Source organism: Cololabis saira, chromosome 19, assembly GCF_033807715.1.
Source record: "Cololabis saira isolate AMF1-May2022 chromosome 19, fColSai1.1, whole genome shotgun sequence".
NCBI classification, from domain to species: domain Eukaryota; kingdom Metazoa; phylum Chordata; class Actinopteri; order Beloniformes; family Belonidae; genus Cololabis; species Cololabis saira.
Genome location: NC_084605.1, coordinates 37161768 through 37177199, shown reverse-complemented (window position 1 = coordinate 37177199; position 15432 = coordinate 37161768). Strand labels below are relative to the sequence as shown.

Sequence of the window (15432 nt, the reverse complement as noted above, 5' to 3'; positions counted from 1 at the left end):
TAACTCTTTTAAAGGACCATTACAACACAAAATAGGCATTTTCACCTGCCAAAAAGGTGGGCTAGGGAGTAAAACACTAAAATTGTAGCTTTAAAAAAGGTAGAAAACCATGTAGCATTTTTTGGCAAACAGCAGAAATCGTCAGAGCACCGGTGTTCTGCCAATTTCTGCTCCCTGCCGAGAAATGCTACTTTGTGGTTCTGCGCATGCGCACAGTCGATTTTCAAAGTTTGATTGCCACGCTAAATCGATAATATGGGATGTTGAGTATTCGATCCTTCAAAATACACGACCCATGGCATGAATTGCATTACACTTTGTTAACATTATACGATAAAGAGAAAAAAACAACAATTCTATCGCTTTATTTGATATTCATTCAGTCATTGGCCTTTATTTAACCAGGTAGGTCATTAAGAACATTCTTATTTACAATGACGGCCTGGCAAGAGACAAGGACCACTTGGGGGAAAAGGACGTGGGCTAGGGAGTAAAACACACTAAAATTGTAGCTCTACAAAAGGTAGAAACACATTAGGGAGCATTTTTTGGCAAAGGAGCAGAAATTGTCAGAGCACCGGACCTCGCCACGCGGGCTGCAGCTCCGCCTGTTGGCCAGCAGGCGGCGCTGCAGCTGCAGCTCCGCCTGCTCCCCGCCGAGCCCTCGCTCAAACCCGGGGATCCTGCTGGTGCTGAACGCTGAACCCACTAGTGTTCGTGACGTGGTCGGTCTGGGCTGAGACAACAACACTGCTGCTCCCGGAGACCCAGGCGAGGGAACCTCACCCTAATATAACCCTAGCCCAGCAGCTGCTGGACGGGGAGCAGGACCGGTCCATGTGTGAGCTCCTCGCTGATCAGAGTAAGTAGTTTTATCTCCAGATAAGCTGGTACCGTTAACCAGCTAGCTCACGCTAGCACCCGTCTGCTCTCATCACCAACCCAACCAATAATCGATAGTAACAGGATATCTGTGGATCAATCCGCTGCTGGATGAGCTTCACAGATCATTACAAGGCTGGTTTTCATTTAAGTTGTCAAACGGAGAAAGTTTTGTCAATAATAGCGTGGCTAACTCGCTAATATTGTGAGAACAAAGTAAACCTTTTTTCTTAATTCGGGTTCTATTGGTTTTCCAGGAAGTGTATTTGTTGTTTTCTTCCTGTGTATTTTGAACCAGGAACCGATACGACCCAGATAAGCTGTTGAATAGAAACTGGTATCTCCGGTGATGATGTGTCACAACGATGTAACAGCGTTGATCCCAAACACGTGTGATTGTTTCGTGGGTAGGTTTGGTTTATTTGTCCCATATCTCCACTTAAACTCTTAGTTAAAAGATTTGATATCAACCACGTTTTATTTCCCAGTCACGTGATGTGTGCTACAGGTGATAGTAAACTAACGCTTGTTCCTCTGGTCTGAGCTTTAGATTTAGATTTATTTTATTCAGCACAGTATATAAAAAAAAAAAAACAGAACAAGTAACATACAAATGTAAAAGAGTGATGTGTAATGTGCTAGGCTGAGGCAAAAAGCCCAAGAGGCTTATAGTCCACGAGCCAGAGCCCAAAATGTCACTTGTCAGCACCACTCAAGGTGACTAAACTTACTTATAATTTTTGAAAATATCCATGTCTGTAGATGATATTTTGGTATGATAACCTTCCTGAGTGGCAGCTGGATCAGAGTTATCAGCTCATGAAGTTTCCCACCCCCTTCAGAAAATTACATTTTAGATGCTGCTGCATATCCTGGTTTAGACTCATGTACAGGATATCTGTTAATGTTTCACTATATTGTCTTTGGTATCGTTTTAAAGGGGACCTTTGAAGCATTCATTCATGCTAAGATGTGATACATTTCCTGAATCCTTATGGTCCTGTGAGTATTCCAGTTTTTATATTTTGTGTCTCTGTTGTTCCTAGATGACACAGGGCTGAAAGATAGTATATCATTTAGGTAAAAATTGTGTAAAAATGTGTGTTTATAGTTTAAAGAGCTGCAGTGAACTCTATGTTGGTCAGAACGATTCACATTTTAGCTTGAATGAATGCTTAAAATGATACCAAAGACAATATTGTGAAACATTAACAGATATCCTGTACATGAGTCTAAACCAGGATATGCAGCAGCATCTAAAATGTAATTTTCTGAACTTCATGAGCTGATAACTCTGATCCAGCTGCCACTCAGGAAGGTTTTCATACCAAAATATCATCTACAGACATGGATATTTTCAAAAACTATAAGCAAGTTTTGTCACCTTGAGTGTTACTGATATCTGGCCTGGCCTGTGGACTATTATACGAGGCCTCTACCAATGTAAAATACAGCAAAAGATTGTACAAAGATTTAAAATATGCACAATACTCGATTGCAGTCTAAAAACAAAGCAAATAAACAGCAGCATGAATAGAATACATGGTATTCTATTCTCAGGTTATTCTCGCATCTTTTTCCTCATAAATCCGAGCAGGTGCATCCTTGAGTCCCAGCCAAGAAAACCTCCACAGGTGGAAAACGGCTCTGGATATGTTGTGCCTGTGACAACATGAATGGGATATTTGTAGATGTTGTCTCGCCCCGTTGGCTGCCACCGAATAAACACTCTGGATGTGTTGTGATACATGTTGGAGATGTGATGCAGCCCAGACCGCTGAGAGTCACCGGCTGTAAAACTTAGATCTGATAGGGAAAGATGTCTGTTCCACTCCAAGGAGGCTCCCTTTTTTTTTTTTTTTTGACTTGGCTATCTTACTGGGATCAAGATGTGAAGCTGCAGCGCTGCAGCCGTGCCCAGACACTGTGGTTAACGCTGACAGTCTGTTTTCTCTACTGAAGATGTGAGATTATGTCTGTAGATTAAGCCGAGTTTGTGCTTGTCAACTGTGAGGCGAGAAAGAGGTTTGTTGATATTTTTAGGTGATTTCTTCTCTCTGGTGTATTTTGGATTTAACAGGGGGAAGTGAAACAATGCGATTAATAAAACTCAACAGGGTTTGCATTCCCTGTGTGGAACAAGGTACCAAAGCACCATTTCAATTTTTTTTGGTACCTTCACTGTGGTGGGAAAAAAATGTTAGCTTTTTACAGTGACAGATGGATTGGTCATGAAACGCTAAGAGAAGTTAAAGTGGAAAAACGCATACACACAAACCGCTCTGATGGGTGTGGGTCAAAGGAGAGGCTATGGTGTCAATTCAAGTCAAATTTTATTTGTATAGCACATAAGCAACGACCAAAGTGCTTCACAGAAGGTGCTTAAAAAGCGAAGACATAAAAAAGGGACAAGAAAAGGGCTAAGAGACAAAATCTGAATAAGACAATGCATAAAAAAGACACTAATTAAAAGCAAGGGAAAAAAGGTGGGTCTTTAACTGAGATTTAAAAATATGTAAAGACTATGGTGCAGTAGGAAAGAATGCCTACTGCAACACTGCTTTGAAAATAACACTTTTTTGGGGGGGTTCAATTCTGTGAAGAGGCAAGAACTTTCATGTAGTTATAATAGGGCTGGGCGATTTTGGACAAAAATAAAATCCCGATTTTTTTTCTCTGAAAACCCAATTTTCGATTTAGATTTTTTTGGTAAAACTACAAAAGACAATGGAATAAATTGTTTCAAATATTTTATCTTTATTTTTAAAGAAAAATAGCAAACAAATTTCCCTATTGGGAATAAAGTGCAATTGAAAGATACTGTAAATCCTCCTTGAGTTTAGTAAAGTGACAACATTTACAATTTTTTTGACCAAACAAAGATGACTAGACGAGCTCTGTCTGTAATGCAGCCAGCTGCAAAAAAGGAAAATCCATTTTCCGATTTTCCTTTTTTAACATCGATTGTGATTAATAAATCCGATTTAGATTTAAAATCGATTAATCGCACAGCCCCTAAGTTATACATCAACTGTGTAGGAATTTAACCCTTTGCAAAACCGTATTCCTAACTTTCATAAATCAGTTTTGTTACATGGTGGGGGCTAGATTGTCCTTAGTCAACTAAGCAGAAAACAACTCCATGAATCTCTTTGAATGTCAGTCATTACATCTTCTTCTACTGTGATTTTGGCAGGCTTTAATGATGTGGTGACTCTGGGCCGAGAAATGATTGCAGCTTTGCAAAGAGAGAGCGTGGAGCAGCGAGTCTGAGAGAGAAGAATGGGCAGGAACATCTGGGGCTGCTGGCAAAGTGTCTTCTCCACTCCGGTGCTCTACGGCTCACTGGCCCTGTTTACATCCATCCTCCACAATGTCTTCCTGCTCTATTACGTGGAAACATTTGTGTCCATCTATAAGATTGATAAAGTCTCATTCTGGGTGGGAGAGGTGAGTGAAGAGAGAACCATAAACATTTAAAAATACAAATGGCTGCCTGTTATCTCGATCTATAGTATTCCAACATGTTTTAATTCTTCCAAAGTTTATATCATGCTATCAAGGCATCATCACACAGTTTTTACAGATTTTGCAGACCATTATTGCCCTGTAATCTGTCGTGTCTGCTGGCCCACAGGCAGTTTTCCTTATCTGGAATAGTCTGAACGACCCTCTCTTCGGCTGGCTGAGCGACCGCGCCTTTCTCAACAGTCCTCAGTAAGTGTTTACGTCTGTCCTTTAACTTTTAAAAATGATTTTTAGTATTATCCTCAGAGAAAATACATTGATAAATGTTATGGGTACATCTATAAATAGTATTTTAAACATAAAAATGATGATGACTTTACCAGATAACTCTCACAATAAGACGTTATTTATTTTGTTTGTGAATTAATAGGTTGTAAATTGAAAAAGGACAGAGACACTCCCAACACTTAATCATGTCATGACATTATTGATTGTTTTTCCACCCCAGAAAGCCTCTTTGTCGCAGGAAGATTTGAGGAATGGAAAATACATCCATATTTACACACAATCCACCTCCACAGATTAAAGAGTTGCAGTTGGGTCCATTTTCATTCTGAAATTCAAAAGGAGATAAAAAAAAAAAAAGCAAAAAGACAAATTATTCCATAAACTGCACAGGTAACAATACACAGATAAAAGTAAATGAGAAGATGGGAATTAGCATGTTTGCTTACTCATGCTTCGAAGTTCACATTACTCACGCTAAACAAATATTAAATTAAAAGAGGGAGTGCCTCAAAATTGAAAAATAAACACAGATTATTAATCAATCTCAAACAATGAATCGGTACGATCAAAAAATATCTCAAATTTAGTAAAGTACTGATGCTTGAGGTGCAGAAATTTCATTTAGCTTTGCTGTGTATATGTTTTGTGGAGTGTAACATTTATTCCCCCACCCAGACCCATTTTCCTGTATTATATCGGTTTCTCATAAAACCATCATGATCATTAAGCCATGAAAATCATGTTCATCCTTACATCCTTACTCCCCCGGAGCCCTCTCATCTTCAGGGTTTCCGTGTTCCTGCACGTACTGCCTGACACCTCTCCCACAGTCGTTTAAGCTCACATACACAGTCAGATGTCTAACAGTCTTTTATTAGCTGCGCTAATGTCAGCAAGCTTTGGTAACAGGCGTCATCATCGTCAAACATTATGATGCCACCCATGTTTGCATTTCTGTATGACTAACACCGTGTCACAACTGCATGCGACACGAGCGAGCGTCAGCGACAAAAACAATTCCATTGCTTAATTTTCTATTGGACTGTCCAAACTGGCCGCAGCGACGCAGTGCGACGCTGCGGCCAGTTTGAGCTGAACATTTGTCGGACGCCCTGTTTCTATTTTCTTCCTGTCGCTCGCGTTGAAAGCCAGTTGAAAGCGCTGTAGGAAACAGTCATTTCAATACAAGAACCTCAATAAAGTGGCAGCTGCTGGAGGGAGATCGCCAGGGAGCTGGAAGGTTGTGATAAGATAATAAGATAATATATAATAATAATAATAGGATAATATTTCTTTCTGCCACTTTATTGAGGTTTTTGTAGTGAAATGAGGAGGTATCATAGAGATAACTTCTCATTTCAACTAACTGGATCAGCCGTTCCTCATCCATGACTGTTTCCTCCAGCGCTTTCAACCGGCTTTCAATGCGAGCAGCAGGAAGGGAATAGAAGAACATTTAAATATCACAATATCAAGCTTGTTTTCTGTTTAGAAAGTACAAACGTAGGAAGATTACAAGTACTCACCCATCTTTTACTTGTCTCTTTACTCTTTTATGAGTTATTTTAGGAGTTTCTTTAGGAGCGCATGGGCGGGTAGTGCGGTGAATAAAGGCTGATTTATGGTTCCGCGTAAAATCGACGGCGTAGCCTACGGCGTAGGGTACACGGCGTTGGTGTAACGCGGAACCAAAAATCAGCCTTTTAAAAAGCGAGTTTCAGCTGTCAATCAAAATAACGTGGGGGCCCATAACGCATTCAGTGTGGACAGAGAGCGTCCGATGCCACGCAGTGCGACGGCACGCGATAGTCGGACGCTCTCATGCCGTTAGGACAGGCTGTAAGGCAAGCAGCTTTGTATAGTGTTAGGGTGGTGGTAGAAAAAGAAAAGTGTGTACCAACAAGGATGTGCACTATTTACTCTTTGGGCTGCATTATTTGTGGGGGTTTTCTGATTCTATTCAGTTTTTTTGTTGTTTTTTCCCCCCAGGTCAGGCTCTCAGATCACAGCACCAGAGGTGGTGCTAAAGCGCCTCAATGCCCTCTCCACAAATGGCCCGCTCTTCGCTCTGTCCTTCCTGGGGTTCTGGGTGGCCTGGGCCAGGCCCAGCCTGCAGTTCCTGCTGTGCCTGTGTGTGTATGACGGTTTTCTCACCATGGTGGATCTCCACCACAGCGCGCTGCTGGCCGACCTCGCCGTGTCCGCCACCGACCGCACGCGACTCAACTTCCACTGCTCCGTGTTCAGCGCTTTGGGCGCCTTCTCCGTTTTTCTGTCCTACTCCGTCTGGGACAAGGAAAACTTCTACTACTTCCGCCTGTTCTGTGTGAGTCTGGCAGCTTTTTCCATCCTGGGCTTTTTCTTCGTGTCTCGGTTGCTACAGCATCGTTTCAAAAAGGAAATCCATCCAAAACAAGACGAGGCATCGTCACTTAAAGAGTAAGACTTTTTAAAAGCTTCAGTTTGACCAAGAATCGCGAGGTTTGCTTTTGAAGATGGTTATTGTTTCTCACTACTCTGACTTTCTGCCCTGCCAGGCTCTGTGTCGGCAGTGCTCCGCTTACACAGTCAGAGAAACCTGTCACTGTAGGACAGTATCTCAGGCAGCTCTCCAAACACACCAACTTCATGTGGTTTGTGTCGATGAATCTTATTCAGGTAAGGTGCTATAAATGCCCCAATTGGGGTTGACTGAGGGTCAAACTGTATTCTGTCCTCGTTATCCCAGCTGTCTGACATTACAGTGATATTTGCAGCATTTATTACAGGATTTAAAAGTACACATTTAAATGTATGCCTTTCATCCTAGGAGTCATGTAGGCCTGTGTTGAAAAAATCGATTTTCCGATTCTAAATCGATTCTCATACAGATTCTTATGTCTAAAGATCGATTTTTTTTTTTTTTTTTTTTTTTTTTTCTCCCCTCATCATTACATTTTCGCCAGGTGAACTTTAATCCCAGTAGTCAGACACACAGTTTGTCATGACACTTCTGAAAAATGCCAGGTGCTTCATGGCAATATGTGTGCGTGGTGACAGAATAAATTAGATAAAATGATTTGTTTACTGCATGAACTGTTGCAATTTCTTTCTTTTTTGCACTTTAAATGGACATTGAAAGGCCTGTTTGAGTTATTTATTTCTTAGTTATTTCACAATAATTATTGTGAAATTATTATTTCACTAGTTATTTTACAGTCATATAATTCAGGCAACAGCTCAAAAAACATTTTAAATAACACTAAGCCAAATCAATCCGAATCGGATTGAATCAAATCGTGATAATCGATTCTGAATCTTAAGAATCGGAATCGAATCGATTCTTGACATTTGAATCGATACCCAGCCCTAGAGTCATGGTTACTCTGAAAGAAATCCATTTCTAAATGTTTTTGTTTTGTGTAATCTGTTTCCACTGCAGGTGTTTCATTGCCACTTCAACAGCAACTTTTTTCCTCTTTTCCTGGAACATCTCCTGTCTGACAGCATCTCTGCCTCTACAGGTTCTATCTTACTGGGTAAGAGCCTGTCACAATATTCCTAAAGACCCAAACATCCTTCACAAACCTTCTTAAGCCAGGAACTTTGAAGAAGATAACATACTAAGCCAATGCTAAACTAAAATGTTTGCAGCGAGTCCAACCCCATCAGCACCACTCGCTGTCAGGCCCGCCAGCGAGAGATCAGCCAAATTTCTGCACAATGCTTTTAATCTTAACCACATTGTGACCATGTTATTTCTAAGCTTAACGGTGTAAGACATGCCCAAAGTACAAAGCAATCAGTATGATGTCAGTTGGAAAAAAAAAAAAAAAAGGGGTTTTTGAGTTGGCTCCATGCATTAGACCAGTGGTTCCCAACCTTTTTTCCTTGTTCCCCCCTACTTGTGTCTAAGACCAGCCGGGCCCCCGACCCGTACGTACTAGCACCAAAATAGTAAAGTTATTCGTTACAAATCTTGAATTGAAGAAATGAACATTAATTATGTTTTTGTGATACATTTCTCTTTGGTTTACCCTGTATACAGATGACTTTGTCTTTCTCACCTTAATTTTGTGTCACCAATGTTCAACATACGCACAAAAAATAATTGCAAGGACATAAAATAATTTCTGAAAAATGTTAAAAAATGTTTTTAACATTTTTCCTTTAACAACCTGTTGGAGTAGTAGTATGATTAAATGTTGAATAATGATATAATACGTTTTTAAGTTTTTATCCTGTTAAATAACTTAGAAATATATTTTGGTCATTTTAAAATACTATGTGGGTTTATACAAACTTGGATTACATATTCCATAAGGTGTGTTATTATGATTTTTTATTTATTTAACATGCGCAAATATAATTTTTACAACTGCATATCCTCAAAGCAGACAAAGTTTCACGCCCCCCCAGAGATCTCAGGCGCCCCCCCAGGGGGGCCCGGACCCCAGGTTGGGAGACACTGCATTAGACCACACCCTGAGCCTAAACAATATTGGATACTAAAAACTTGGCTAATACCTAAGTTAACTTTTTTAAATAAGTTTACACGATCCTCTTTGTACTTTGAGTATAGCATGTGCTCTGTGCTGGAGAGTTTATCCCTCTTGCACGGGTGCATCGGTGTTCAGGTACTTCTGTTCTGCTTAGACTTCTCGATGCGAAGAGATGAGAAGTTCTTGACTTCTGTTTTGTGTGTCAGGACCTTTAAACTGCATGAAAATAAATATATGTATCACCAGTAAGAATTTTCATATTTATAAAAGAGCTTTATTTGTGCATTGGCCCTAGATGGTAAGCCGTTTTTAATTAGTAATTCTGTTTATTCTCCTAAAGCCATTTTAAAACATCTCATTATACTTATCGGTGGGTAAAACTGGAGCTAAAACATAACAGATGGTTTTGTTTTCTTTAGCCTTTCACTCTCCTTTTCCAATATGATTTTTTTTGTTTAAAGATTTTTTTTATCTTGTCTGTTTTGTTGACACATTTCTGCTTCTGCCCCCACACAGGCATCTCTTACATTGCCCCCCACCTGAACAACTTGTATTTCCTGACACTGTGCCAGCGTTATGGGGTTTACCAGGTTATCCGTTGGCTGTTTATGCTCAAACTGGGACTTAGCGTGGTTATGCTGCTTGCAGGGGCTGACCATATTTATCTGCTGTGCATCTTCATTGCTAGGTATGGCCATGACCACTCGCATTAGAGATTTGATGTGCTACACTTTGCTTCTTCTTTTTTCCGTTTTTCCCCTCAAGTTTCACAGATAACATGAGTCATCACTGTGTACACACCACAGGGACACATCAGGGTCTCTTACTGTTGTTGCAACCTGCTTTTAGCTTAAGTCCACATGCCGTCTTCAAATATTGTGTTAACTCATATGTGTCTCATCTAGTTTTGAATTCTGTCACTAAATGTGAGCTAAAATTGTGTTTTTATTTTGCAGGGGGGGATTTACAGGACTCTCAGAAAATTAGAATATTGTGATTTTCTGTAATGCAATTACAAAAACAAAAATGTCATACATTCTGGATTCATTACAAATCAACTGAAATATTACAAGCCTTTTATTATTTTAATATTGCTGATCATGGCTTAAAAAAAACTCAAATATCCTATCTCAAAAAATTAGAATATTCTGGGAATCTTAATCTTAAACCAAGCCATGATCAGCAATATTAAAATAATAAAAGGCTTGAAATATTTCAGTTGATTTGTAATAATCCAGAATGTATGACATTTTTGTTTTTTTTAATTGCATTACAGAAAATAAAGAACTTTATCACAATATTCTAATTTTCTGAGACAGTCCTGTATATTATCAATAAGCACGTTACAGACCTTTGTGGGAGCCGTTATGTCTGTGCTGTGTGTAGACGTTTGCCTCTTTCAGGTCTTCACGCTGCTCTCATTCTGCAGCACCAGTTAAAATATCATGCCATCATCTCACATACTTTAGTGTGGCTTTGCACACAGACTCACCCGTTCACCCTGTTCTGTCTATAACCATCTTCCTCCTTAGCAACTGCTCTCACTCAAGGCTTTGCAGCTGGTATTAAAGCTGAGAGGAGACTAACTTGTCACCTCTTCTTTCCAGTAACCGCGTGTTCACAGAAGGAACCTGCAAGCTGCTGAAACTGGTGATTTCTGATTTGGTGGACGAGGACTTTGTGGTAAACCGGCGTCAGCAGGCCACCTCTGCTCTCCTCTTCGGGATGGTTGCCTTGTTGACCAAACCTGGTCAGACATTTGCCCCACTCATCGGCACATGGCTGCTCTGTGTTTACACAGGTAGGAATACAAGCACAGCCATGACCTTTAATATTTACACATTTTAGATGTTTATCTAGACTCTTTCTGAGTTTTATTTGAGTTTTTTTTTTAAACAGACAAAAAAATTTGAATGACTAGAAAAAAATAAAAAGTTCAGATTTGCAGAAAAAACTAGTATTGCTCCGGTGACTCCTCACAGAGGTGCTAACATGAACCAAACCAGGGGCTTCTTTCATTTTATTCATTAAAGTGAAAAGTCTTGGATGTGAATTCAAAGACGCACAGGAACTAAATTACAGTATCAATGCAAACACAAGGGAACTCGCGTCATCCTCCCCAGGAGGTTGATATCCACCAGTTAGAGTAAAGATGGTTTATCTGTTACTCCCAATGCTCTTTTTTTCTCTCCTCAAAAGAAACACTTTTAAAACATTGTTTTTTCGTTTTGAGTATTTAAATATAGGGCCACATTATTTCAGGATTTGGGCATATCTGAAATTAACATCAGAACAGAAAAATGAAACAGACCAAAGATATCTCACTCCATAATTAAAACATTGATATTTAATTTCAAAATGTTTATTGAAATAAATCTATAAATTAACTCTTTGGTTTCATGTGTTTTTATCTTAGTTTCTATTTTTTTTTTTTTTTTTTTTTTTAAGAAGGCCTACTACCAAAAGTTTATTTTGTGTTTTTTGCTATATTAAACCCTGGGGAAAACATTCGTCCTCAATCATTGAAGGTTTCTAACGTCATTTTTTTATGATGGCATTGTGATTTTTCACAAAACTGCCCTTCCAGCCAACTATAAAATAATTTGATTTGATTTAAAGAAAAAGTTTGGTATTTTCTAAACAGGAATTTTAACTTTCGTTCATAGATTGTTTCATATTTGGCTTTTGGATAAGAATGTGGCTTCAATGTTATTATCTAACTCTTAGTAAGGAGAACACATGCTGCTTTTATTTTTTTTCTAAGGTCTTTTAGATTCTGTAGATTGTATGTTGCAACAGCTATCAACTGGAAACTCAGTGCACTGAATTTTCCTTAATTTCTCTACAAAAGGTTAAAACCTGAGTTTTGTTCACACAAATGAGTGTTATTATTCCCCTTAACCCCACATTCTCTTCCCCAGGTTATGATATTTTTGAGAAGCAGTCTGTTTCAGCGCCTGACGTTGCCTCAAGTTCAGGGAATCCTCCTCTGCGCCTGGGCTGTTTCTACATTTTGGTGTCGGTGCCTATTACGTGTGCCCTGCTCCAGCTCGCCGCGTGGTCCCGCTTCACACTGCACGGCCGGAAGCTGCAGGGAATCAAGAACTTAAGACAGGGAGCCCAGCACAGCCACTTTGTCGACGTGAAGGCCATTTGAAGTAATGAAAACTGCGTGAAGCTGCACACAGACACTTTTAATAATCAATTTTATTTTTTCTAACGATGTCTTAAGAGAAACAGAGAGCTGCTGCATCTTCACCCAGCAGCTTCCGTGCATTTATATCAAATATGTGAACTTGTTACTTTGTGTGCAGTTGGAAAAAAAAAAAAAAAAAAGAAGTCCATCGAGTCAAATCTCATCTGGAGTGACATGATACAACAGTTTAGAAAAGTGAAATCTGCCTTATTTTTGTACATTAAAAAATTCACGCTATATTTATATTTAAAACGATGACCAAAAGCAAACAGTCCAACCAATCAGTCCTCTGGATGTTTAAGGACCAAGGTAGAAACATTGGTGTGGAGCAAACATGGGCTCCTCACTGTAAGAGGTGTTGAAGCATAGTTGTGATGTAGAGAAAAGTCTAAATGTTGTGACATTAAGACTAGAGTGCAGGTTTACAACAGAGCTGCTCTTCCATTATTTGTTATTAACAAAATGACTGATATGGAATTGTTTTATAGTGCCACTGATAGAGAGCAGCTGATTTAACTGTTAACAGTTAGCACCATGCCTGGCCACTTTTCATGTTGAGAACTATTTTTTTAAGATGTCTAGTATTGATTCTTTTTTGCACAAAACTGCCATTTGTCTTCTGTGCATTTTACATTTCAAATTTTACATGTTTGTTGTAATAGTTAAAAATGAAAATAAACAATTACGGTTACTGTTTTATCTACTTGCTTTTTCAATGTTTTTGAAGATCTCAAATGTGACCGTGGTTCAAATAAAATGAATCTGTTTATTTAACCAAGCTGTGACATTTAACTTTTTTTCCATGAGGAAATTATTTTTGGACTATTTGTTTGTTGATGACAAACATGAGGTAAAATTGTCTGGTCATGTCAGTACTCTGGTGTCTGCAGGAGTGTGTGGGGATAATCCACGCTGTGTTCGTGTAGAGGACGTTTCAGCCTGCGGGGGGATTTGTATTTAAAATCATGAAAGGAGTCTGAGGAAGAAACTTTGTCCATTAGTTTATAATCAGCTCCCTAGTCCATAGTGAACATAACTGACTGAATGTACCACACAGTCTAGCAAATATGGGAAAAAGCATTTAAAAATAGTCATATCTTACATTTCAAACAGGCCTTAAAGCTCACAGACAGAGACGAGGCCTCTGGGACAGCAGGTAAGAAAGCAACTTAAACTTCTTATAGTTGTTTGTTAGAAGCGTAGGCCTACACTCAAAGTTTTATTTATTTAGGTTTGTTTTATTTTATCAGACTAAAAGCTGCTTGAATCACTCAAGTTGTTGCTGACGTAACTTTATTTCTAATAATTCGTAGTAGGTTTTGACTAGCTTAACACTAAACTTGATTTCTATGAAAATAATATAAAGACATTACTCAAACATTGCTATGTGTCAACGACCGTCTGACAACGTTACGTTAACCTGACGACATATTCCATGAAAGTGCTTCCAGGTGTTTCGTAGATACTTTTTAATTAGATTTAGACCAGTAATTAAGGTTTAAAGGGGTGGCGGTGACTACTTTGTAGTTTGTTTACTACTAGCGTACATCGGAAGCACTAGAGGTGGGACCTGCGCATGCGTGTGCGTAACGAAGTCTTTTTTTAATTTTTCTTTTTAAGCTGTTACTTAACTAATGTCATGCTTAACTTGTTTGGTTTATAGCAAATTGTTTTTATTTCGCGTTAAAGAAGAGCATTTAAAACTAGGTAAATGCCGTATAATATCCTGATTTAGCATAGTATTACCCATCGTGCAACGCGCGAAATAACTGAGTCTTTTTAAAGCAATTTTATATTCTGAAATGAATTTAAGAGAAATAAATTGTTGTTGATGTATTTAATACAGTGCATTTTATAACAATATATGATATCGGTACAGTTTTTATTTTTATATTTTTGCTCTGCAAACGTCACCGTCACTGTAGTCTGTGTGTCGGTGAATCACTACCCCTGTGCCGGCGTTGATCGGCAACCACTCATGTTTCTCTTCAGATCGTATAAATCTTTCGCCTTTTACTAAAGATTTCCGTGGAGAGGAACAACATGAGTTTCAACTAATTTTTTGATGCCCTGCTTCGGCGGGGCTTCCTAATATGTTCAATATTATATCTATCAGTATTAAAAACGGGAATGATTGATGCCCATTGTCTGTAGTTCTAATCCCGGTATATTATATCAGTGTTTCCCTACTGTGGCCCTCGAGACACACAGTCCCGCATGTTTTAGATGTTTCCCTTCATCGTCACACCTGATTCTAATTAATGGTCCTAATAAGCTTGTCATCAAGGTCTGCACAACTGTGTTGTTGACTCACTTTTATCACTTTTATCACGGTGTGCTGAAGCAGGGAAACATTCTAAAACATGCAGGACAGTAAATCTCGAGGACCAGGGTTGGGAAACACTGTATTATATTATTTTAATAGCCATTGTGCGAGATAATTATAACTGTTGTTAAAGCAAACCATCGCAATATAGGTTTATTGTTTTCATTTTGCGATGAAGACGAGCACTTAAATCTAGGTAAATGCTGTATAATATCGGGAATGAACATATTACCCATCATGCAACGCGCGAAATAAATACAAGTTGTGTTCAGGTATTTCTTCCTGAAATTACTTTAAAAGAAACAAATTATTTATTCAATCATTAATATATTACTATTGTTAACAATATATTTATACTGGTACAGTTTTTATTTTTATATTTTTGCTCTCCAAACGCAACCGTCACTGTAGTCTGTGTGTCGGTGAATGACTACCCCTGTGGCTGCGCTTATCAGCAACCACTCATGTTTCTTTTCAGATCGTATAAATCTTTCGCCTTTTACTAAAGATTTCCGTGGAGAGGAACAACATGAGTTTCAACTAATTTTTTGATGCCCTGCCTTGTGCGGGGCTTCTTTACTTGTTCAAAAATAAAGATGTTCAAACCTTAAAATGAGAAAAGACGTGTTATGCATCTTTCGTTGGGTGCTTTATGACAACATTGAGCTCCTCCAATGTTGGGGGATCTCATTCTCCCCCAAATACAATGAGCTTCGTATTTTAAACAAGCAATAGTATACTATCTGTCTGATTAGAGAAATTATAAAAGTTTTGGACCATGATTAAATCCC

General features: G+C 38.8%; 1 protein-coding gene and 2 non-coding genes across 3 annotated transcripts; all 3 read left to right on the top strand.

The window, feature by feature from the left end:
* The first annotated feature begins 655 nt into the window (after nt 1-655).
* On the top strand, nt 656-12587 carry mfsd13a (major facilitator superfamily domain containing 13A). Its single transcript, XM_061708409.1, has 9 exons — nt 656-862; nt 4079-4332; nt 4520-4599; nt 6628-7077; nt 7176-7296; nt 8060-8156; nt 9636-9807; nt 10727-10920; nt 12041-12587. The coding sequence occupies exons 2-9, from the start codon at nt 4165-4167 to the stop codon at nt 12274-12276; spliced, it is 1518 nt and encodes a 505-aa protein (XP_061564393.1). The 5' UTR covers nt 656-862; nt 4079-4164; the 3' UTR covers nt 12277-12587.
* Nucleotides 12588-14288: 1701 nt separating this feature from the next.
* On the top strand, nt 14289-14401 carry LOC133419903 (U5 spliceosomal RNA). Its single transcript, XR_009770568.1, has one exon. It is a non-coding gene; the product is annotated as a U5 spliceosomal RNA (small nuclear RNA).
* A 699-nt stretch (nt 14402-15100) lies between these two features.
* On the top strand, nt 15101-15214 carry LOC133419904 (U5 spliceosomal RNA). Its single transcript, XR_009770569.1, has one exon. It is a non-coding gene; the product is annotated as a U5 spliceosomal RNA (small nuclear RNA).
* Nucleotides 15215-15432: the final 218 nt, after the last annotated feature.